Raw genomic sequence first — 25,882 nt, forward strand, 5'->3', positions numbered from 1 at the left:
CCCCGTCTGCAGGGAGCTATAGGGAAGGCGCAGTCATGAGCCCTCAATCACAGCTTCCGGTTTTCGGCCACCAAAACTTGTGTGATGCACTTCTGTCGCTGTCAGTGACCAACTACTATGTATAGTGGAGACTTACCGCTTCCTGGGACTGGTCTTCGATGGCCACTTAAGTTGGCTTCCCCATATTCGTCAGCTTAAAGACAAGTGCTGGCGGCATGTCAATCTACTTCGATGCCTGAGCCACACCGACTGGGGTGCTGATCGTTGTACACTACTGCGGCTGTACCAAGCCGTTGTACAGTCCCGTGTTGATTACAGAAGCGTGGTGTATGGTTCAGCTGCCCCTTCTGTACTGCATCTACTAGACCCTGTCCACCACTGTGGAGTTTGCCTCGCTACAGGAGCCTTTCAATCTAGCCCCATGAATAGCCTCCTTGTAGAAGCTGGCATTCCTCCATTGCAGCTCTGGTGGCAACTATTGCTCGCAAACTATACCGCACACATCCATAGTTCACCTCACCACCCAAATTACCGTCTTTTTTTCCCCAAAACGGTGGTCCATCTCCTGCAACGGCGGCCCAAAATTGGGAATCCCTTCGCTGTCCATGTCCGACCACTTCTTCATGACCTTGACACTCCCCCCCCCCCCCCCCCCCCTACCACCTTTCCTTCAGACTCATTTCTGTACCCCTCCATGGTCAATACTACAGCCGCAGCTTCAGCTAGACCTATTGCTTGGTCCCTAAGGCTCAGTCCCGCCTGAGGTCCTCCGCCAGAATTTCCTCTCTGTACTTGGCGAGTTTGGGGGCTCAGACATCATCTACACTGATTGCTCACTCGTCGACGGTCTTGTTGGCTTTGCTTACGCTCATATTGACCATACAGAACAACGCTCATTGCTGGTTGGCTGCAGCATATTCACTGCAGAGCTGGTTGCTATCTATTGCACTCTTGAACGTATCCGCTCCTGCTCTGGTGAGTCCTACATCATTTTTAGTGACTCCTTAAGCAGCCTACAAGCCCTCGACCAGTGATTCCCTAGGCATCCTTTGGTATTGTTAATCCAGGAGTCTCTTTATGCCCTCTACAGGAGTGGACGCTCAGTGACCTTCATTTGGACCCCAGGCCATGTTGGGATACCAGGCAATGAACATGTTGACCATCTGGCCAAACAGACCACCAGTAAACCATCCCTGGACATTGGCCTCCAAGAGACCGATTTGCGAGCAGTCTTCCGCCACACATTTTTCGCGATTTGGGACTCTGAATGGCGCAACCTGACCACACCAAACAAACTCCGTGCTATCAAGGAGACGACGAATGTGTGGCGGTCATCCATGCGAGCCACTCGCAGGGAATCAGTTGTCCTTTGTCGGCTCCTCATTGGCCACACCCGGATGATGCCCAGCTATTTACTGCGCCATGAGGACCCGCCTCTATGTCACTGCAGGTCAGCTTTGACAGTGGTCCACATTTTGTTGGCCTGCCCCTTTTTAACTGTGCTCAGGCAGATGTTTGCGCTGACTGATACGCTCCCTGCCCTTTTAACAGATGACACTGCCATGGTAGGCTTAGTTTTGCGTTTACCTCGGGCAGGGGTGTTTTATCACTTGATCTAAGTGCTTGTTGTGTTTTGTGTTGAGTCTGGCCTTTGGCCTACGATTTTAGACTGGGTTTTTTTAGTGTGTTTCTAGGTGGTTGGCTTTCCTTTTTTGTCTCTATGGTTGGCCAACCACTGTCACACTCTGTGTGATTTTAATTCCTTTTGTCTGGTCTCCGTCTGAGTCTTTCTTGTCCTGTGTCGTCTCTTGTCATCTCCATTGTTCGTTTTTATTCTTTGTGGGTGTTTGAAGTTTTTGGAAAAAGGGACCGATGGCCCTAGCAGTCTGGTCCCTTCAATCCCACAAACCAACCAACAACTCAGTGTTGTTGCAGCTGTATAAATGACTATCATTTTGACCTGCAGCCAGTTTAGTTTCACAGTTGAAAGCTGACAACAGCACTGCCAGCTGTCAAGGATCGGCCCTCACAGAGTGTCGTACAGACACTTTAAAATTGTGACCAAATATTGATTGTATAAATAAATAATATATTCTTTGTCTATTTATGCACATTACATTACATTTAAATATATTCAAGGACAGCTGTCGATCCGTGCAGTAGATGTTTGTCATCTATAAGTATCTGCATTTTGCAACAGTTTGACCTCCCTGTTCTGTACAGCATCATCTGTGAACAGCTTCATAGGGATACAGATGCTGCCTGTCAGGCCATTACTTGTATTGTGAATAGTAAGTGCCCTATCACATTACCTCAAGTTAAGCACATCACTACTTCCACTTCTGATGGTGCTTACTGATTTCTGTTTGCTAGGCAGTCTTCAGTTCAGTTGCATACCTATTCAGAAATTTCATATTCATGTAATTTCCCCCACCCCACTAGATAATGGTGTGGAAATGTGTCAGAGACTTCCTGAAAGTCAAGAAACATGCTGTCAGCTTTATTTCCACAATCTGACATCTGCTGGATCTCATGAATTAGCATAACAAGTTGAGTTTACAAGGATAGGTGATTGCAGAAACCATTTTGAATCCTCCTGAATAGTTTTTCAGTCTCCAGAAAAAAAGTCATCATACATGAGCATAAAGTATGTTCCATAATTCTACCACATATTGATAAGTAGTGAGATAAGTCTGTTGTTCTGTGCGATGTCCTGTGACTTTCCTTACAGACTGAGAACTACATACATCTTTCTTCCAGTCACACTTTGTCATAATTGTAGCTTTTCCATAAACTGTTGTTAGAGAAGGGGGGCCAGTAATTCTGTTTATTATTTCTAGTATCTTTTAGCACCCTGATGGGTACTGTAACCTTCCTTACATTGAGCAATGTTTGGTGTCATCGTGATCAAAGAGCAACTAGATTAATTTGTTACCTTTGTTGGTTTTACAGCAAGCTAAAGCGTTTAGCATTTTCTCTACAACTTTGCAGAGAAAACCTTGCTTTCTAATTTATTGAAAGTTTTTGACATACCAATACTTACACTTTTTTAACTGTATTCAACTTTTGTTTCTCAGCTATAAGGATTTGATTTCATTTGAATCTGTTGCAGCTCTCTTCTGCTTTCACAGTAACTTCCTAACATTGTTTTGAACCATGGTGGGACCCTTCCCACTCCTCGTTATCTTTCATCCCCACATTAATCTCGTCAGAGTTTAATGTTTCCTTCTAACTGCTCAGACATAATTTCACATCTCTTAACTTTTTGTTCAACACCAGTGATCAGTTGAGCTGTAATAGCCTTCTGGTTATTGATTATATATTCACTGAATAGAAAAGTTCAGGCTTGTTTATTGCCAGCAGGGTGGTTGTGTTTCATGATTGTGTTTTCTCACCCATTGCTAAAAGTAATTTTTAGAAAAAGCTTTATGTGTAATGTCAAAGATAGTTTGCGCCACCAGCTCTTCTACAATTTTTGTTTGAAGCATTCCACCACTTGGACACTTGATGTGAGCAATTGATAAAAACATCCGTCTTTGCTGCTTTTCTTCACTGTGACACACCACATTCAGACACTGCATTTAAATCATTAGACACAGTGTATGTTTCCTGTAACATTAAATAAACCAGCAGTAATAGTTGCTGACGCTAACAGTGAATAATTTGTCAAATATATTGGGTGGTTGACAATTGTGCACTAATTCAAATAAGTCCAACAACATGGTACTTATGAAAGAAAAATGATAAGCATCAGTACATAATAACATTGAGAGAAAAAAATTAAGCTAGGAAACACGTTCTGTTACTTAGTTCCTATTATTAATTCTTTACGGATGACAACAGCTGCTCTGTAGTGATTAGAAGAACAATAGCTTTGGCTAAACGAGCATTTGCAAACAAGAAACAGCTTGTAACAAACTCTTCAGCAATGAGAAAAGGAAGGATTTTGTGAAACATACATCTGGACTATGTTGCTGTATGATTGAAAACCTGGAATTTCTTGGAGGAGGATGTAAGATCTGTGGAAGTGATGGAAATTATGGTTATGGAAGGGGGAGGCTGAAACCAGTTGGACAGAAAGGAGGACATACGAGACAATATTAAAAGGAATACCTGCATATAGAAATCAACTCAAAGCAATCAGAAGGAAAAAAAAATCATTACTTTGGGCACATTCTAAGGCATAAAAGATATTATCAAAAAATTTGTTTTTCATATAGAATCTTTATTTATTCATCAACATCAACTTTGTCCTCTTCAGATATAATACACTTGTGCCAGCACATTTTCCAATTTTGAAAGCAGTTCTGGAACTCATTTTTCATTATGGTGTTCAGCTCCTGTAGCATTTCTGTTATTATCTCACCAGAAGGGGAAAAAAATCATTACTTTGGGCACATTCTAAGGCATACAAGATATTATCCAAAAAAATATTGTTTTTCATATAGAATCTTTGTTTATTCATCAACATCAGCTTTGTCCCCTTCAGGATTGTTGTGACTCGCCGATCATTCAAAGTGCCGCCGTGCAATTACGCGCGTCCTCTACGTGCGGCGCTGTCTGCCAGCCATGCAGCAGCTGCGCCACCTAAGCGGCCAGCCGAGCAGCGGCCGCTAGACTGGGACTCAGTGCTTATTCGAATGCTAACGAGTACACATGTCAACTTACTCTGTGACTTGTATGTGTTGTTGTGTCGTTCCGAAATATATGTGTTAAACTTGAAGTTCTAACAATTGGCGACGAGGTAGTGGAATTTTCCTTTTCACCGTTGACTCACAGGGTTCCATGGCTACTGTCGAGCAACTCTTGCAAAATCTCCTTGAACAGCAAACGCTTCTAACAGCGGTGATTCGCGATTTCGTCGCGGCGTCAAATGCGGGGCGTTTCTCGTCGTTGGCTATACCTCCTTTTCCTCCTTACAACGAGACGGTGGAAGACTGGTCTGATTATGAAAAACGTCTTCAACAGCACTTCTTGGCATTTCATGTCACGGACGAACAACCATGTACGTCTCTGTTCCTTTCCTGGATTTCAACTCAAATGTATCGGTTGTTGTCGCAATTGGCTCCTTGGAAGGATCCTGCGTCTTTGTCCTTCACTGAAATGTGCTCACTTCTGTCTGTCTATTTTCAAAAGCAAACGCATGTGGTAACCTCTCGTGTTGCCTTTTATCGTTGTCAAAAACAAGCAAATCAATCCTATCGCGCTTGGGCCGCTGAACTTCATGGCCTCAGTCGAAAGTGTCAATTTGTTACTGACGTTCACAAAGAATCCTATGCCGATTCCATGGTACGGGATGCTATTATCTGGTCGGCGCCCGACAAAGAAGTTCGGCAACATGCCCTTCAGTTGGCGAATCCGACTCTAGATGAAGTTCTCTCCATTGCGCAGTCTTTTGAAATTTCTCACGCCGCTGGGGCGCAAATAGAAGCGTGGGGTGATGTCGGGGAAATACAACCTCTGTGTGCTGTTGACGACGCTTGCGGCGCGTCCCCGCCGGCCGACGTGGCCGCAGTGCGCTCCCATGCGCAGCCTCGGCTTAGCCGTAAACAACCCGCTAAGAAACTGCAGCAAAACCCCCGGCAACTTCCTTCATGTCCGCGGTGTTTTATGAAACATTCACGCGAGGATTGTCCCCAACGTTGGGCTTTGTGTCACAGTTGCAAAAAGAAAGGTCATGTCTCTTCAGTTTGCAAATCCGACCGCATACATGATGTTCATTAACATGACGTTGATTCTGATTCTGTGTTGTCTGTTAATTGTACTTCTTCCCTTTCAGGGAAGTTATTCCTCACTGTCCAAATTCTTGGTCGAGATGTTCGCATGCAGGTGGATACCGGTTCTGCTGCCACTATAATTAATTCTCAGACGTATCTTCAGTTGGGTTCTTTACTCCTGTCACCTGTCACTCAGCAATTACGGACGTACAATAAACAGAAGATTTCTCTCTTGGGACAGTTTAATGCTGAGGTATCTTACAAGTCCATTGTTCGCACTGTTTTTGGGTTCTCCATAGATGACTCTGTCAATATTGTCTCTGACGCTATTCCTTATGCTCAACTGGATTCCTTGTCGATGACATTTTCGTCCCTTTTTTCTCCTGGGTTAGGCCGTGCAAACGACTTTGAAGCTCATATCACGCTCAAACCCACTGTTCGGCCTAAGTTTTTTCGGGCTCGGCCCATTCCTGTGGCCCTTCGTGATCGGGTAAAACGGGAGTTGGATCGTCTCACTGCGTCAGGGGTCTTGCTTCCTGTCACTTCCAGTGAGTGGTCCTCTCCTGTCATTGTAGTTGCTAAGCCAAATGGTGATATTCGTCTCTGTGGCGATTTCAAAGCCACTGTAAATGCTCAATGCCTCATCAACACTTACCCTATGCCCCGTCCTGAAGAACTGATCACTAAACTTGCTGGAGGCCAGTATTTTTCTAAAATTGACCTGTCAGAAGCTTATCATCAACTTCCTCTCGACACTGCTTCCCGGCAGTTTCTGGTCCTTAACACGCCTTTCGGCCTCTATCAATACCAATGCTTGCCATTCGGGGTTGCTAGCGCCCCTGCTCTCTTTCAGCGATTCTTGGAACAATTATTGTTCCCTGTCCCTGGGTGTATCAATTATATGGACGACATTGTTGTCACTGGCTCCACCACTGAAGAACATCTTCAAAATCTCCGCACACTTTTTCATGTCTTACAGACTGCCGGTCTTAAGTGTAATCTTCAGAAATCACAATTTTTTCAGGCACCTATCACGTACTTGGGGTTTCAACTCTCTCAGGATGGTATTCATCCGCTTCAACAGACTGTCGCTGCGATCGATGCCTTCCTCGCCCTACATCTGTTAAGGAACTGCAGGCCTTCTTGGGGAAAATAGCATACTATCACGAGTTTTTACCGTCTGCGGCTTCGGTGGCTCAGCCGTTGCATCGCCTGTTGCGTAAAAACATGCCTTTTCACTGGTCTGCGTCATGTGAAGCGGCTTTCCAGAAATTGAAGACTATGCTGAAACAGGCCCCGTGCCTGGCTACTTATCGACCTGGCCAACATCTTGTTCTTGCCACAGACGCCTCTCAATACGGGGTCGGTGCAGTCCTTGCACACCGTTTTTCTGACGGTTCGGAACAACCCATTGCTTATGCCTCCAAAACGCTCACGGATGACCAACAAAAGTATTCTCAAATTGAGAAAGAAGCTTTGGCCATCATTTATGCTCTTCATAAGTTTGGTGTTTTTCTCTATGGCTCAAAATTTCATCTTGTTACGGATCACAAACCACTTGTTTCCTTGTTTCATCCATCAACGTCACTTCCCGACAAGGCTGCCACCGCCTCCAGCATTGGGCTCTTTACTTGTCCCGTTTCAATTATGAGATTCATTTCCAGCCAACGGCTCAACATGCGAATGCTGATGCTCTGTCTCGCCTTCCCATGGGTCCTGATCAGGCATTCGATAGGGACGAACTTTTGTGTTTCCACCTGGATGTTGCCAAGCAGCGGGTTGTGGACGGGTTCCCCATCACTGGGGACAGGCTGGCGGCTGCTACAGGTTCTGACCCTACCCTCTCCCGGGTTTTATGCTGTATTCAGAAGGGTTGGCCAGATCGCCCGTCCGCTAAGACTTCTGATCCGTTGCGGAACTACTACACTTTGCGCTACCGCCTCATGGCTAGGGATGGTGTTATCCTCCTCTCCACTGACAATGCTTCGCCACGTGTTGTGGTACCTGCGTCTTTGCTTCGGTCCTGCGCCTCCTTCACCAAGGGCACTGGGGTGTGTCTCGCACTAAATCTCTGGCGCGCCGTCATGTTTACTGGCCTGGCATCGACTCTGAAATAGCACACATGGTCGCTGCCTGCGGACCTTGTGCGTCACAGGCCGCTACCCCGAAGTCATCTTTGTCCCCGTGGCCTTCACCTGAGAAGCCCTGGGAACACATTCATGCTGACTTTGCGGGACCCTTTTTAGGTACTTATTGGCTCCTCGTAATTGACGCCTACTCTAACTTTCCTTTCATTGTACGTTGCACGTCACCTACCACCGCGGCAACTACCAGTGCTCTCGCCCGCATTTTTTCTTTGGAAGGCCTCCCCTCTACTCTTGTTACTGATAATGTTCCGCAATTTGCCTCTTCCGAATTTGCAGATTTTTGTGCTCGTCACGGCGTTAAGCATGTCACGGCCCCGCCGTTCAATCCACAATCCAACGGTGAGGCTGAACGACTGGTCCGCACATTTAAGGCTCAGATGCGGAAACTTCTGACTTCTTCTGCTGCTGATGAGGCGCTTCTCCAGTTTCTGGCGACCACAGCCCGGCTGAGCTCTTACATGGCCGACAGCCCCGCACGCTACTTCATCTTCTGCGGCCTCCCACCTCACGGCCGCGGGTGCCTTCACTTGGCCGGTTCACTGCTGACGACCTCGTCTGGGTACGGGGATATGGCAGGCGGCCAAAATGGATCCCGGGCCGCATCTTAAGACACCGTGGCAGACGCCTGTATGAAATCCAGACGGACACGGGTGTTGCAGTGCGTCATTCGGACCAGCTTCGGCCACGGGTGCCAGCAACGCCTGTTCCGAATGCCGCCACACCACCTTTAGCTCTACCTGACGCTCGGGATCTTGGCATCTCTCAATACTCACAACGCAGCCCTCTCACCGTCATCGCGATGCCAGCACCAGAACGGACGCCACCAGGAGATGTGCCCATGCAGGAACCGGAGGACCATCCTCTGTCTGAGCAAATCTACTCGCCTCCTCCTCCAATGGACGCCGACACATCGCCCATGTCTCCTGTCATATCAACTGGACTTGCCATAATGGGCAGATTGGTGCATGGGGCCCCAGCAGATTCGACCCCTACGTTTCCTGTCATCTTGACCCGTTATCATCGGGGACACTTCCGTCCGTACGGGAAGCCACCTCCTCGAGACTTTACGGCGAGTCAAACAACGCCTGTGGACGTTAGCCATCTCCAGGACACCTCCATCAAGACCAGTGCAACAATTTCAAAGGGGGGAAAAGTGTTGTGACTCGACGATCATTCAAAGTGCCGCCGCGCAATTACGCGCGTCCTCTACTTGCGGCGCTGTCTGTCAGCCATGCAGCAGCTGTGCCACCTAAGTGGCCAGCCGAGCAGCGGCTGCTAGACTGGGACTCGGTGCTTATTCGAATGCTAACGAGTACACATGTCAACTTACTCTGTGACTTGTATGTGTTGTTGTGTTGTTCCGAAATATATGTGTTAAACTTGAAGTTCTAACAAGAATAATCCCCTTCAGATATAATACACTTGTGCCAGCACTTTTTCCAATTTTGATAGCACTTCTGGAACTCAGTTTTCATTATGGTGTTCAGATCCTGTAGCAATTCTGTTTTTATCTCACCAATGGAGGAAAATCGAAGATACTTTCATGGTTTTCTTCAGCCTTTGGAATAGAAAGGAGGCGGCCATGTCCAGTGAATACAGTGGTTGAGATAACTTAAAGTGGAGCATTATTGTGATGTAATTTCCAAGAGTGGTTTTCCCACAGTTCTATTTTTTTCAGTCTTGGTTCTTCAGCCAGTTTGTGTTGAGCTGATTGTGCCTTTGTTTTGATGTCACACCCGTATACCCATGTTTTTCACCTGTTATAACTTCCTTTAAAAGTTCTGGGTCATTGTTGACTTCATTCAACAATTCCTGAGCAATGTCTACATGACATCATTTTTGGTTAAAATTCAACAGTTTCAGGACAAACTTTGCCGCTACATATGTCACACCCAAAACATCTGAAAAAATTGCTTGGCATGAGCCAAATGATATGCCAACATCATCAGCAACCTCTGTGATGGTAATTAGGTGATTTTCCAGAACTGTTTTATGTACTTCTTCCACATTGTCGTCAGTAGTTCATATGCTAAGGCATCCACAGAGATTGTTGTCTTCAGTGTCTTCTCGACCATCCTTGAAACATTTATACCACTGATAAACTCTTGTCTTACTCATAGTAGATCTGTCAAAAGCCAGGTGCTGCACTTTATTCCACTTTTCAAGCAAAATATAATTCACATTCTTTGATCCATCCCTTTCAAAAGTAAAAATTTGACGAGCTCTTGAAAACATAGCTTTTTTGACCATCAGTAATAAACTAGATATTCAAAACAGCTGAAAATGCAAGCATACATTAGTAAGATGTGTACCAACAAGATAAAAAAAGTTAATATCAGATACATAAACCCTGCAAAATTTAAAAAAATCCTGCTACTTTTTTATTACACATTGTAACAGCTTCTTTAAAAACATTTTTGAGGGCAAGATTATTTTTTAAAAAAAGGAAGAGGAAAGCCAAGAAAGCTTGTTATGGAAGAAGTGGTACTGAGCATTGGATACTGAAAGTATGAACAAATGAAGAGTAATACAGACAAAATGAGTGAACTCTGGCAGCAATAAGATGCTAATCTTTAGTAAATGGTGATGAAGAAATATATTGGTACCAATGGAATCCAACCTATCCTTGTTGTATACGTTCTGTTCCGACTTCGATGTTTGACTACTAGTTATTTCCATTTACTGCCAATTTTTGGTTCTGAGTTTTATGTACCTATTATCATTTGTGAGTCTAATTCTGGGATCTTACCGAGATTGTTTCTGCAGCTGACTATTATTAGCTTTAAATTTTCTTTTTATAATTTTAAATTGGGTGTTCTCTTCCATAAGAATTACAGGTGACCTGTTCGTGGCTCTGTGGTGTGTACTACATCTAACTGCTCAGTCAGTATACAGAATTGTTTCTCTAACCAAAGATATCCTAATGTGTGTGCAACATGTACTATGCTACCTGTTGAAAAGTAATTATGAACATCAGAGTTGAAATTAAAATGAATATGGGCTTCCCAAACCAAGTGTAGGGGTTAACACACTGGACTTGCATTTGGGAGGATGATGGTTCAAATCTGTACCTGGCCATCCAGATTTAGTTTTGCCATGACTTCCATAAACTGCTCCAGGCAAATGGTAGGATGGTTCCCATGAAAGTGTATATCCAGTTTCCTTCATTGTCCTTGGGACAGTCTGAACTTGTGCTCTTTCTCTAATGATATCGATTCAACAAGATGTTGAATTCTAATCTTCCTTCATTCCTTGCTTTTTAGTAAGACTCTTCTTCTTTCTGAATTTTCAAAACCAATGTAATAGCGATCAAAGTCAAACTTATTTCCCTTTTATTTTATTTCTTCTGTTACTACAGCTAGGCTTTTAACATTTTCAACAGTAAAATTCCCATTTGATTGTAATGAATTGGTATTTTCTTATCTTCTGACTTGTACAAAATAAAATAATTCTTCTGTTTCCAGATATTGTTGAACTTTCATTAAATATATGGAAGTATAAACATCTAGTTCGAGTAGTAGCTAAGGTCATACTAAACTAAAAGTTTTACTGTATTTTCATTCAGTTTTTTTCCATTCTGTTTTTCATTCTATTTTGTCTTTCATGTTCAGTTAAGTATGTAGGGATGCAATGCTTTGTGGTCCTCCTCAGTATTCTGTACAGCATTGGTAGCTCCATGCAGCACCTGCTGTGACTTACCGGATTTCTGCTGTTGAACTCCATCTGCTGCACACCACTCAAGGAGTAGCTCTAGCAAAAAATGAAAGTACATACAAGTATTTGAACATATATAGGATATCATCTTCATAATAGCTTTTTGTATGTCCTTCCTTGCGATTGGAGGTCTGGGGGACTTTGGCCGTTCACTTATGTAAGAAAATAAAACATCTACAGCCACCCTTAAGATGTCATTTATTGTGTGGCTATCAGATCCATTAGTGGCCAACAGTTATAACTGGCTTTCACAGACTTCCTGTAATTATGATGTTGCCTCTCCAACCACCAACTATCACTTGACTGACTGGAGAAACATTTAAACTAGAATGTCCAGTTTTGAATGTTTCTCCATTTAATTGATAGTTAATTGTTGGCGGGACAACATCGTAGTTACAGGAAGGCTGCGAAAAGCAGTTATATATATTGACCACTGATGCATCATGTATACAGATGGTGTTATCCTCCTCAACATCAGCTAAGGCCTGAAAATGGGGTGCACTGAAGCACTGAAATTGGAGAGCCATACAATAAATGACATCATAAGGACAGCTGTAGGTGTTTCATTTTCTTACATAACAGCTTTTTGGACTGCTCTTGTGCTATTTAATTATTATTAAAGTTATAATAAAGTTTGTGGTTAGCAAGCTTGCTCATTTGTATGTGTGAAGACAATATTATGGAAATGAAAGAGGATGTAGAAGAAGATGAAATGGGAGATACGATACTGCGTGAAGAGTTTGACAGAGCACTGAAAGACCTGAGTCGAAACAAGGCCCCGGGAATAGACAACATTCCATTGGAACTACTAACGGCCTTGGGAGAGCCAGTCCTGACAAAACTCTACCATCTGGTGAGCAAGATGTGTGAGACAGGCGAAATACTCTCAGACTTCAAGAAGAATATAATAATTCCAATCCCAAAGAAAGCAGGTGTTGACAGATGTGAAAATTACCGAACTATCAGTTTAATAAGTCACAGCTGCAAAATACTAACGCGTATTCTTTACAGATGAATGGAAAAACTCCCGACCTCGGGGCAGATCAGTTTGGATTCCGCAGAAATGTTGGAACACGTGAAGCAATACTGACCCTATGACATATCTTAGGAGCTAGATTAAGGAAAGGCAAACCTACATTTCTAGCATTTGTAGACTTAGAGAAAGCTTTTGACAATGTTGACTGGAATACTCTCTTTCAAATTCTGAAGGTGGCAGGGGTAAAATACAGGGAGCAAAAGGCTATTTACAATTTGTACAGAAACCAGATGGCAGTTACAAAAGTCGAGGGGCATGAAAGGGAAGCAGCGGTTGGGTAGGGAGTGAGACAGGGTTGTAGCCTGTCCCCGATGTTATTCAATCTGTATATTGAGCAAGCAGTAAAGGAAACAAAAGAAAAAATTGGAGTAGGTATTAAAGTCCATGGAGAAGAAATAAAAACTTTGAGGTTCGCCGATGACATTGTAATTCTGTGAGAGACAGCAAAGGACTTGGAAGAGCAGTTGAACGGAATGGACAGTGTCTTGAAAGGAGGATATAAGATGAACATCAACAAAAGCAAAACGAGGATAATGGAATGTAGTCAAATTAAGTTGGGTGATGCTGAGGGAATTAGATTAGTAAATGAGACGCTTAAAGTAGTAAAGGAGTTTTGCTATTTGGGAAACAAAATAACTGATGATGGTCGAAGTAGGGAGGATATAAAATGTAGACTGGCAATGGCAAGGAAAGTTTTTCTGAAGAAGAGAAATTTGTTAACATAGAGTATAGATTTAAGTGTCAGGAAGTCGTTTCTGATAGTATTTGTATGGGGTGTAGTCATGTATGGAAGTGAAACATGGACGATAAATAGTTTGAACAAGAAGAGAATAGAAGCTTTCGAAATGTGGTGCTACAGAAGAATGCTGAAGGTTAGATGGGTAGATCACATAACTAATGAGGAGGTATTGAATAGAATTGGGGAGAAGAGGAGTTTGTGGCACAACTTGACAAGAAGAAGGGACCGGTTGGTAGGACATGTTCTGAGGCATCAAGGGATCACAAATTTAGCATTGGAGGGCAGTGTGGAGGGTAAAAATCGTAGAGGGAGACCAAGAGATGAATACACTAAGCAGATTCAGAAGGATATAGGTTGCAGTAAGTACTGGGAGATGTAGAATCTTGCACAGGATAGAGTAGCATGGAGAGCTGCATCAAACCAGTCTCAGGACTGAAGACAACAACAACAAGGGTACATAAATTTTCATACCTCTAGTACTTACAAGAAAATTTCCAAATTTAATTCAGCCAAATTCTGTACCATCACACTGAGGAAAACTGATTCCATAGCAACCTACTAAGTGGGACCATATAATTCTCCAGCAAATATTTGCAGGTGCAGAAATTTGCACCTGAGATTTCGTAGAACCGAAGGAGCCTCAAGTTTAAGCCACCCACCCAGCAAAGGGCCACAGACAGTCGTAAAGATGATTCATAAAACACAGTGTGTGTTTTCACCTTGTGAGCAAGTCTGGAAGACTCCAGTGCTTCAACTAGCTGGTTAAAGCAACTGAAATGGTCCCTAAAACCTGGTTACTGGTATCAGTGGTGCCAACATGAGCCAAATTTGTTACTGGCTGTCTCTTCTCCACATCTTAAACAAGTTTGCCAGCAAGTATATTGAATCTACATTGGGCTTCCTTCCCAGCATAATTGTTATTTTCCTAATGGACTCCATTACCCACTTGATACTGGAGTTGCCATTAATGAGTAACTGCTCCTGTGTAAGTTCAGATCTGACAAGAAGATTGGCCATGTTCTCAGTATGTGAGAAAGCCCTTGCTGGCTCATTTGTTCTTTCAGCCATCAGTAATACAATATATTTGTTGTTAAGACTCATAGGAACAACCATACAGCCAAAATCTACAACAAAATGTCCAGCTGTTTGTGTACTGGCCAGTTCCTCCTGCATTTGCAAACAAGCAGCATATTTCAGTATTTTATAGAATCAGTTAAGAAGGTGAAAGCAATAGTAAAACTTTATGAGCTGATAACAGAAGAAGTGAGACATTGTTACTTTTACCATGGCTGAAGCTGGCTGGTGTACTCTGTTCCACTAAGATAGATGTGCAGCCTTCATGCTCATGAAATACTCAAATAATTAAGGAGAGTGAAATGTACAACTGAATACAGTTAAAAAAAAAGAAATCACTACTATTCATTTCCACTCAAAAACACATAATAAAGTGACTGAGTAAACACTCCATTAACTAATTACTGCAGCAACTGACTGTTCACTTCTGGCACACTACACTTTACTTTTTTTCTTTCCTATCCTTTAGTTCTACTCGTGGCACACTAAACTTTACTTTTTTGTCTTTCATATCCTTTAGATCTACTGATTGACTTAATTTCTAATTGCTCATTGCCAGAAATCTGTAAATCCAGTCATCTGCAAGTAGATTTACCCTTTTATTGTCTGCTCACGTTCTTTCATTCTTAAAACCCACCTGGATTTCTTGAACCCTTACTTGCAATTCAGATGTCACATTATCTGCTGTTGCTGTTAAGTTCTTTGTTAACCCACCATACTATGCTCAATTGTTTATCCAGTTTTAGAACTTCACCCTTGTTCAAGATTCCACTATCCTGATACAAGACTGTTCTGTCTTAATTCATGATTATTCTGTCAAATTAATTTGACTGTGCTTCGTTATTTTTCCCAAGACTGTTAAAAGTCCAGGAACATGCACAACAATCAATCTATTGTCTATGGAACTACATGACTCAACTTCCATGGACATTGTTGCTCCATATTCTAAATTTTGCAAAGTGGCATTATTTCGATTTTCTGCAAGTGCATGTTCAGAACTTCTCGAACAATTGTTCACAGATCCTGTACCTGGTCTATACTACTAGAAATGTGACACAGCAAATTTAGGCCCAAATCTTGTGAAAGAAAATAAATCTATTAACACTGATTGAATGGCTTGTATTAAGACAATAAAGCAGCCCTGAGTCACCACCGCTACATATATTTTAATAGCTATTCTTCTAGTTATATTTTTGAATAATCAGTAATGTAAAGTGCTGATGAGCAGATGAACCCTGTATTATTTTCATACTATATTAGTCCTTCGACTGTGTCAATCTATAATTAATAAGTGCGCTTCTTCTTTGTGAACAACTCACTTGAAAACATTAAAATACAAAAAGCTGACCGAAATTGAATAAATAAGTTAAAACAATTTGGAAATAATTTGACATGGCTTGAAACACACTAACTACTTCCAGTCACCCAACACTATATTTTAACCAGTGCTTAACTACACAAGTGAAGTACAATCATTCACGTATATGTATCAGCAATTACATACATTCAAACATGTGTAACTATAGACATAATGCAATTCATTACTTTGACAATGAGAGTATTCAGCCACAACAGTGTATTGTGACTTTTCACATAGATTCAGAAAATTACTTGAATTTAGTTGTGGTAGCAGTTAAGGTTTAACAACTCAACACAGAGAAACACAATTGTGATTTATGGCTAATAAAAAGTATTCTGCATATTACTAACAAAATTTCAATGTATAGTGAAAAAAATGTTGGAAGTGAATGCTGCTTGTACAGCAGTAGATACACCAGCCACTAACAAATGTTGACTCCATAGATATAAGCGTTTGCTTGACATGAGTGGTCATTAACATATAGTATATAAATTATTTGTCAAAAAAAAAGTTCCTGATTAAAAGTTGTGTTGTGTGTCTTATGCACAAGCTGGAATTTTGCCATTGTTGGCCCAGTATTTTACACAATTCACTAAATTATGATAAAGACTACTTGTAAGAAGGCCCTGATTATTTTATTATAAGAACAAATTTTGTGGGATATAGACAGCAGGCAAACTTTCAGGTAGTTTTTTTTTAATGTGCATTTCCCTTGTGTGTAAAATGGAAAAGATATTACAAGCTATAAACACCACCTGATTTTCAGTTGTAAAGGAATAATTCATTGTCAGTTTCTTAATGTTTTTATACTTTTTTGGCAGACAAACACGCATGCTTGCTGACTTGGCTTTGGTGGGTTGCTACAATATGAGTTATATGTCTCCAGTTGAGCGTGATCGTGTAATGTTGGCAAGTGCAAAGAAGAATCTAGCATCTATGGCTTTTTTTGGATTAACTGAGTATCAAAAGGTACAGTTGAAGGATGCAGTTCTACCTCATATATTTGATTTTAATGTACCCTTTTGTAATGTAAGAGGCTAATATTATTTTTACTTTCAGATTGCACAATATGTATTTGAAGAAACTTTTAACTTGAGGTTTGCTGTTCCATTTGAACAACACAATGCTACAGTGTCAAGTGTCACTCTCTCAATGATCAGACAAGATCAGTTAGAAACTATCAGACGTCTAAATGATCTGGATTTAGAGCTATATTCCTTTGCAAAAGCTCTTATGTTTCAGCGCTTTGATCGCTTAAAGTCAAAGGATCCACTATTTAAAGAACGATTTGCACATTTGGGTGAACTGCCTGGGAGACAGAGTGATAGCTTTGATTGGGATCAGGTCATTTATGATGACAATAACATAACACAAAAGTAGTGGTGTAGACTTGATGACACTTACTTTTATATTTTGCATTATCATCAGTGCACATAATTATTTTCTAGTCATGTCACGATGGTGACATGAAATCTTAAAGTGTTAGATGCAGTGCATTTTTAATACTAATAACAGCTGATATAGACAGCTAATTGTGACAGTTCTGTAAATATGTATTGTGTTTTTGTACTTAATGTACTATTGTTAATATCTAATGTACAGGTAAGAAGAGTTAATTTCACGTACCATAGTTGTATATACTTGTAAATTTCCCCAGTATAAACCATGTCACATCTGCTGCAGCTAATGCTATTATCACTTCCAGTTTTATATGTGGTGAATCAGTTTTTGATATGCCTTTCATCTTTATTATATATTATGTTACAAAACCTTTGAGAATTATGTACGCACATCTTATTGAAGTATTTATTATAGATTTGTTGTTGAGTTGCATTTGAGACTAATTAATATTATACATCAGCTGCAAAAACTCTAAAGAAATAGAATTGTGTAAGAATTTAGGGTGCAGACTCACAAAGAATACTTTATTTATGAGGCTGTGTAGTTAAATAAAACACACACACACACACACACACACACACACACACACACATACAAACAAACAAACAAACAAACAAAATCACACACAATTAGTGTGTATATAGCATTAGATATGAAATAACCATTTGAAATTTCCATTGAAGTAACACGGATAATAACAGGCCACATTAACCCTTGACCTTATGGAAACAGACTGTTATTATTTATGACATGATGAGTTAAAGGTTGACATGGTTAACAAGTGTACAGATTCCTGGGTACTAGAGGTGTAACAGGCAGAAAGAGGTCAAATTGATTTTTCTACTAAACTAAGGCTAATAAAGTTAGTAGCCTGCTGTAGGGGAGTGATTATCAGAACAGGAGGAGTCATTATTCTTCAAATCGGAGGTGTTTCCAGTGAAGACAGGAAACAAAAGGATTTAAGAACAAAGAAAAACTCCAAAAAGAAAGCAGAGAATAGATATTCTGTGATATTGTAGAACAAGTTAATACACAGTAGAATTGAGGATTTACACACCTGATAAACATTGACAGGGTTCCTGTGCAAAAACCCGGCATCAGTACGTGTGGATGATGGTTTCAAATGGTGTGTTTTGTTGAGAAAACTTATGGATGGGTGTAATGAAATAATTTTTCTGACATGATTGATTGAACATATGTTTTGGGGTTTGCAGATGAGTTGACAATTCCATTCTTTTTGTAGAGTGTTTGACCCTTACCTGACTCGTACTGCAAGTAATGTTTCTGCCACTGCTCAGTACCTGAACTCCAATCATACTGTAAGGGACAGCAGGGAGTGTGTGCACTTCCTTTTCTGCACCTGTCCCACTGTTCCATGAAGTGTTCATTCACTCAATGTTTTCTTTTTTGAAGATGAGAGCATATAAATTGAGTGCCAGGTCCCAAGACCTGCTTAAATTGAAACATCTTTGTTTCAACAGACCCCTGCTGTCCCTTACAGTATGACTGGAGTTCAGGTAGTGAGCAGATGCAAACAGGGTGCAGTGTGCAGAAAGGGAAATTGTCAGCTCAGTTTAAGCCCAAACACAACTCTTCAGAATATGTTTTGGCTATGTTTCCTCATACCATAAATTATTTGCTCTTAACTGTGTCTGTTGCACGTATTTGTTTAGGCAAATAGTGCCATTTTTGTGAAGGTACAAATGATGCCTTTGTCTTGATCTCAAATGATTTTGCACTGCAACAAATTTTCATTTGGTTAGCACAAAAATAAAATTCATATTTCAAGATTACCCAAGTGACGTTAACTTTTGAAAGAAAATGAAACTGTCATAAAAATCTTATGGTTTAATATTCACAAGAAGACATCACAAAAATATTAACATATTTGGCTGTGACTCCCAAGTGATTTAATATTGTTTACGTGCATAATATCTCAACATGGTAGTGTTTGTCTTGATTCATTTCATTCTTAGAATCGTTTTTGACATTTGTCTAGTTAAGAACAACAGAGTCTGTGTAATACATATCACCATATGTTTTCAGATTAACTTCATATGCATCTCAAATTGTATCTGTATTGTGTACAAATTTAATTATATTACTGCATACTAATGGAATTAATCAGTTTTTCCTCAAAGAATATTTTGAGGGTCTGTTCTAAAATGAATATTTCTTGCTTGTACAGAACTTGTAACAGTTTGTATTTGTGATAACAGCTATGTATGTTTTTCCATAGTTGTACAATCCATTGCTTCCATTGGATAATACCATCTCTCTGAAAAACTGTTTCAGTTTGAGTGCCATTTACATATTGTGGAACATAGTTTATGATGGCATTACTTGTTAAATTGTGTCCTAATGTTGTTATATTCAGAATGACTTGTTAATATAATTCTACATTTCTGTTAAGTTTTAGCATTTTTCTTTATCTTTAGTCATTCTTATGCAAAAATTTTTGAAACATGGATTTCAAGCAAATGATTTGTTGCTCAGGTATTTAATGAATACATGTTAGTGACAATGTGTGTAGGAAGATGCTGAATCAGTGTTAGTTTTGCTTGTACAGTGCATATGAAGTTGTCTTACGAGATTACCTCCTATGGAGAGAATGTACTTGAATTTATTGTATTCTAAACTTGGTAGGTGTTTTTTAGTGAGGCACTTGGTACCAAATAACTGCAGATACTGAAACAGTCACACACTGTCATTACTTCTTTACTCCCTTAATATTTGTTATCTGTTAGACTTTAGTGTTATTTGAACCTATGACTGAAAGCAATTTAGCGATAACTTTTTTTAGTTGTCACTTGTGTGTTTTTGAAAATCTTTTCAAGTAGCATCTTGTTATCTGTGGGACTTTGACTACTGCTGTTGTCTTCCATCACATGAGTGTAGTGAACTGGTGCTGGAAGTCACAATAGCCTACATGGTGTTGCATATGAATTCTACTTTTATTCTCTATTCTGTTCACATAGTGTATGGTAACATTTTTGATTGCAGAGAGAGAGAGAGAGAGAGAATCTCTTATTTTATATTGTAATATAAAAGTCTCTGATCCCCATAAATGAAATTTTTGTGTGCTTTCAAAACTAGAACTGGCTAGAAATGGACGTGCTGTGTATCATCTTAATTTGTATATGTACCGTGGCAAACATCTGGAGTTACTTGTTTCACTGCAATGTGACATATAGTTCTATTGCTACCACCACAAATTTTTTCATGTTACAGAGATGGTTCCAGTGAACTGTTAAAGTGTGGAAAGTATTGAAAAGATAAGCCTGCAGTTACGCTAGAAATAAGTTTTACGGCATTATAATTGTGAATGAGAATCGCTAACAGTCCAAACTTTTAATCAGTCCTCTCTCAGGTTCCATCATATGACTGCTTGCTGGCAAAAATGATTTTACATAGGCATACAAATGATGCCTCATGAGGTTGTTGAGTGTTTTTAGTATATGTATAATACCCAAAAATTGGAAAGACTGTAATGCCTTGAAATCGATGTTGAAAAGTAAAATGTCTATCTCATTTTTTCGAGCTTATAGTTTGGAGGGAATGATCATACATTAAGACATTCTGTTGATGTCAGTATTTGGAATTCATTTTACAGGTTCTGGTAAGATAACATTTTTTAGCATGGTATGCAGTAATCCACTGTCTTAATATTCAGTACACTATTTTGGATGGAGCGTGTGTTCAGCACCCCCAACTAATAATCATTTATTCCTGAAGAATTTACCACATTAGTTTTTCAGAAGAAAAATAGATCTGTATTCTATATTAGTAATATTTTGTCATGTTAATACTATTTACCAACTTGCCACGATTTGGGTCACTTTGCTATGAAAGCGTGTACAGTGACATTTGCTGCATTGTTTGTAAGATCAGTAAAGATTCTGGTCATGTTAGATATTAATGTCCTTATTAAAAAACCAACAAGTGTGGACAGTGGAGAAGAAGAATAGTGAGGAAGTATTATGTGTAAGTTAAAAGGAAATAATGTATTAGTAGATTTGTTTGTGGAAAGGACTGTCCTCTCTATCAGTCTAGAATTTTATCATTAAAGAAAACTAAACTGGTTATCTGAGTACCATTGGACTGAGTTAAGTGCTTTGTCTGACAAAATTTTTAATAACAGCTTGTAAAACTACTTTAGATGCTGGAAGTAGTGGTAGGGAAACGAGTGGATAAAGTGAAGATTAAGAGATTAAATCATCTGAAGAAGATATGATCTAATCCAAGTAGACAAAACAGTTGTAAAAATTTGTTGCTGGCTGAGACACTATTCAGAGGGTGGAGATAATTAATGTTCGAGTAAAGAATGTAAATGTTATCAGTTATGAGGCAATATCAGAATCATTTGTGCAGTTAATTTCACCATAGACAATGAAAGTGTTTTACTATGCTGCCTGCTTCTAGGGTGCAGTGGAATTTGCTTCTCATAGTAGGGCATTGCCTGTATTGGGCACTACTGACAGGTTAAGGCTGAATGCTTAAGGGGGATTAAACTAGATTCCTGCCTTTCAAAAACAGTTGTTCTTTCATTGGAATAATGCAACCACACCACAAAGAACAACGTACTGCTTCAATCTGCAACGTACTGCTTCAATCTGTGATTTCCTTTTATTTCCTTTCCATTATTTTCACTGAGTGAAGTGGCACAGTAGGGAGACACTGGTCTTGAATTTGGAAAAGGTGCAGTTCAAATCCCTGCCCAGGCATCCAGATCTGTGTTTCACCATATAGGGAGATGCTGAGTTGCAGATAGGCACAATAAAAAGACTGCCACAAAATGAGCTTTCGGCCAATAAGGCCTTTGTCGAAATCTCTAATGACCTCATAGTCAATGGGACAGTAAGCCGTAATCTTCCATTCTGGCAATCTGTGCAGAGGCTTCCTTGCTAACACTTTAAATAACAATGTTGGATAACCAGCTACTGCCATCAAAGTGTTACCTGAGACTTTTTTTTTCTCCCTTGGTATAAATCCTCTATTCAAATTATGCAGTTGCTAAATGAATATCTAAAGGCCATGCAATAAAGATTTTTTCTACAGAAAAAAAAGTGCTACAAGAGAAATGCACTTCTCCTCCACATTATATTCTTATTGCATTATATTGTGAGTGAGTTCCTAACAGATTAGGCGACTAGCTTTTATTGTAGCAACAGTTAAGTAGTATTCAGATCTGAGAAAATTCCAGACCTCACAACTCTCATATTTATATTTCAAAGGAACTGTCCAAAAACATATAAGGAGTCCATTTCACATCAACCAGTAGGTATGCCAGGGCCGGAGACAGCAGGGAGGTGATTAGAAGCAGCACTTGAAAGCTAGAAGTTTTTAGAATGATACAAACGATAAAAAAATGGTGAAGACTAAGAAGCAAAGCACACATAAATCATATGGAATCAAGATAGTAAAATATAACATGAGGTACAAGTTAAAATGGGATCAAAACATACTTCCATAATGGTTGACCGTGAGTCCAATCCATGCACATAACTTTTATAATAATTGACCACATATCTGGCCTATGCCCATAAGCACAGTGCCTGTTAAAGGCTGTGGTAATGTGTTGCAGCCTACTACCAACCTTCTTGCCATATTTTGTGCTATCCTATTCATTTCTTTATCCTGCAGTACGTCAGGTTTTGATGTGATCACTTCTAGTAATTTTTTTGATTAGTACCCTTGTTAGTCTTTTTGCTGTGGACTAGCATTTTTTCCTAAGAGTTTTGTAGATTACATTTCTTAGCTTGTGTTTATTCAAGTTTTGTAACTAACATAGCTCCCATCCATGAAGGTCTCCCTGTATGAGGTTCAGCATATCTCAGCTGTACCCTTTTCTTTTCTCCTTTACTGCATTTACTGTTTCTTTTTCTTTTTTTGTTTAGTTTATGAAAAAATTGTTTGTGCAAAATTATTGTATGTATAAAGACATTCATCAACTTCATGAATGCCACAGGAAACTGTGAATACAAAATATTGTTTAGTCCACTGCATTATTGTCCTCCTTAAGAAGCAGCTGTTGGTTCTAATTATTTTAATGAACATCATATACTGTAAAAGCATTGAGACATGTAACTCTAGTTGAAAGTGGCAGTTTGTGACTGTATAATTATGATGTGTGCAAAATATCATGATGCTGTGGACATATAATTGCAGGGCCATCAAATATAGCAATATTACCACAATAGTCTCCTAGGCACCATTACCTGGATTCAAAAGTTATAAACATTTGCTGAGATTAAATTTTGATTCAGTATTTAGAGAATAGAATGTTGATATGAATTGGTGAGTTGGAAAAGTGGTCATGTTTCAGAAAGTAAATTTTTCAGAAGGAACAAGAAACTTTTTGTCTACGCAATGGGTTTAAACATGGTGTCATGGAGTTACTACATAGCAATTGGCCCCAGGTTGAAACAATATATGAGGGCTGTTTGGAAAATAAGTTCCGAATAGTTGTGGAATGGAAAACATTGTGCATATCAAAAATGTTTTATTTGCAACAGTTAGCTATACATTCCAGCTGCTTCTCTATGTAGTCGCCACTCTGACTTAGACATTTGTCGTAGCATTGTGCCAACATTCGAGTACTCTCATCATAGAAGGCAGCCACCTGTGCTTTCTGCCAATACTCTGCACTGGGTTACAGCTCATTGACTGTGCCAAAATGTTGGCTTTAAAGCCAGCGACTCACGTGAATAGAGGTGAAACTCAGGGGCAGCCAGTTACAAGCTGTATTGTGGATGATCAAACACTTCCCTTCGAAAACGCTGCAGGGGCATCTTCATTGCCGCTGCAGCGTGTGGCCAAGAATTGTCATAAAGAAGGAACAACATGACAGTTGTTTTATGTGGGCTGCATGACATCAGGCAAAATCCCTCACCTGGCTCTCATACTTGGCAGGAGACACTATTTCCTAGGCATCCTTATGTGCTCACTGTGCACTCAGAACTGAAAACAGCGACATGATGAGATCAACAGGAATACTAGAGACACTGCCCAACACATCTGTGCAAACCTTCATTGGATTTTCACAGTGGTTTCTGTTTCATGACCGATCAGAACTTACTTTCTGAATAGCCCTCATACACCATTACAATATACTTTAGCTTTCAAATGTGATCAGAAATCCAGTTTGAATGTGCTTGAGATGACCTTTTTTTCATAACAGATGATTATGTGGAGGAGGAGGAGAATGCAACTAGGATTCTGTTTGCAGCAGAAGAGTTGTGTTATGCAATTTTGTATTATTCATATTCATTATAGAAGTAACATAGTGTTACGAGCGTAAAAGTCTATTCATAATATACCCAAAATACAACGACAAACAAAATACAGCAAAGCAGGCAACGGTGGGCATGCTTCATCTTTATCTTGTCCATGGACACTGACAGATACTGTTATAAAATGGTTTCAACTCAACAGGTTTGTATTGTAAAATTTTCGTTGCATCATCTTGTGAATGTTGAGCACTTCTGTTGCTGGGACATGACCCCCTGTTATACCATCAACATGTACGTAATTCGAGAAACAGTGAGCATGACTCTGTTGTCAACTCACCGATTCATATATTGTCTATAACGTGTTCATGTTATTGCAGAAATGTATAAATAATTTAAGGAGTAAAGACAACAACTCGCCAAGTAATTGAGGTGCTAAGGCATCACTATCACAGAAACAAGAGTGAGAGTGTTGCTAACACTTGGATGAATCCTCCTTCAGAGCTGCAGTTTGTGTTTGTACACAGACACAGACACAGACACACACACACACACACACACACACACACACACACACACACACACACACAAAAAAAAAAAAGTGTGGACACATTGAATAGGCTAGAGCACTAGACACAGAGATACACATGTACTCTACAGCTCAAATTCAGCTAAAAGCTAGCAACATTGTCATTTTTATATCTTTATGTATTGACATATTAATGTTTTAAACATGTGCCCTGGAAAAGTGAGTTAACATACTGACAAATCCAAAGTTACTTCTAATTTTATTGAGAGTAATCTTCTATGATTTCCCACTAATGCACATAATATACTGGCTGAATAACATATGTAAAATCAATGAAACTGCTGTCCATATGTGCCTAGTTTGCCATTTTATGAGACTGCTACTTTGTAGACGTATTAAATCAGTTCAAGTGTTGTATGCATTTCATTTGCATTTAATGGGAAACTTCATGCCACACTGTCTCTCCTAGTCAACAAGAAACCTGATATTACACATTGGCCTAAGTATCACATATGGATTCTGCCATTAAGTCTTGAAGTGTCTCTTAAGTGGCAGTTAAGATGAATGAACCACTATTATAAACTTCGTATAAATATTTTTGTTACTTTTATTTTCTATTGATTACAATGTTCTTTTTGTAAAGAAATAAACAAAGATATTTTAAATAAACAGCTACAAGAGACACTGTTATTTCTTCCTCACCCCTTCCCACATCCCACATCATTAGTTAAGATGAGCTGTTAAAAAATGGGTGCTTGGTATTTCATCTGTGTAGTAGTTCTATCTGATAGCAGTGACGGAATCAAAATAGCATAAAATTAGACATACAGTTTGCAGATTAAAACTTTTTTTCATTTCTCACTTTCATTTCTCAAATGACAATGAGGGAAAACAGCACATAAAAATTGTGCTGTTTATTGTAACCCAGCTACCATA

General features: G+C 39.9%; 1 protein-coding gene across 1 annotated transcript in view; it reads left to right on the top strand.

Moving 5' to 3' along the window:
• The window catches only part of LOC126161931 (heparan-sulfate 6-O-sulfotransferase 2), a 51,365-nt gene extending 25,737 nt beyond the window's left edge, over window positions 1-25,628 (top strand). The window contains exons 3-4 of the mRNA XM_049918105.1: window positions 16,609-16,756; window positions 16,847-25,628. Coding sequence (XP_049774062.1) covers window positions 16,609-16,756; window positions 16,847-17,167 — 469 coding nt within the window. The 3' untranslated portion in view covers window positions 17,168-25,628. The remainder of the gene's footprint in view (window positions 1-16,608; window positions 16,757-16,846) is intronic.
• The last annotated feature ends 254 nt before the right edge of the window (window positions 25,629-25,882 follow it).

Source organism: Schistocerca cancellata, chromosome 2, assembly GCF_023864275.1.
Source record: "Schistocerca cancellata isolate TAMUIC-IGC-003103 chromosome 2, iqSchCanc2.1, whole genome shotgun sequence".
Taxonomy (NCBI): domain Eukaryota; kingdom Metazoa; phylum Arthropoda; class Insecta; order Orthoptera; family Acrididae; genus Schistocerca; species Schistocerca cancellata.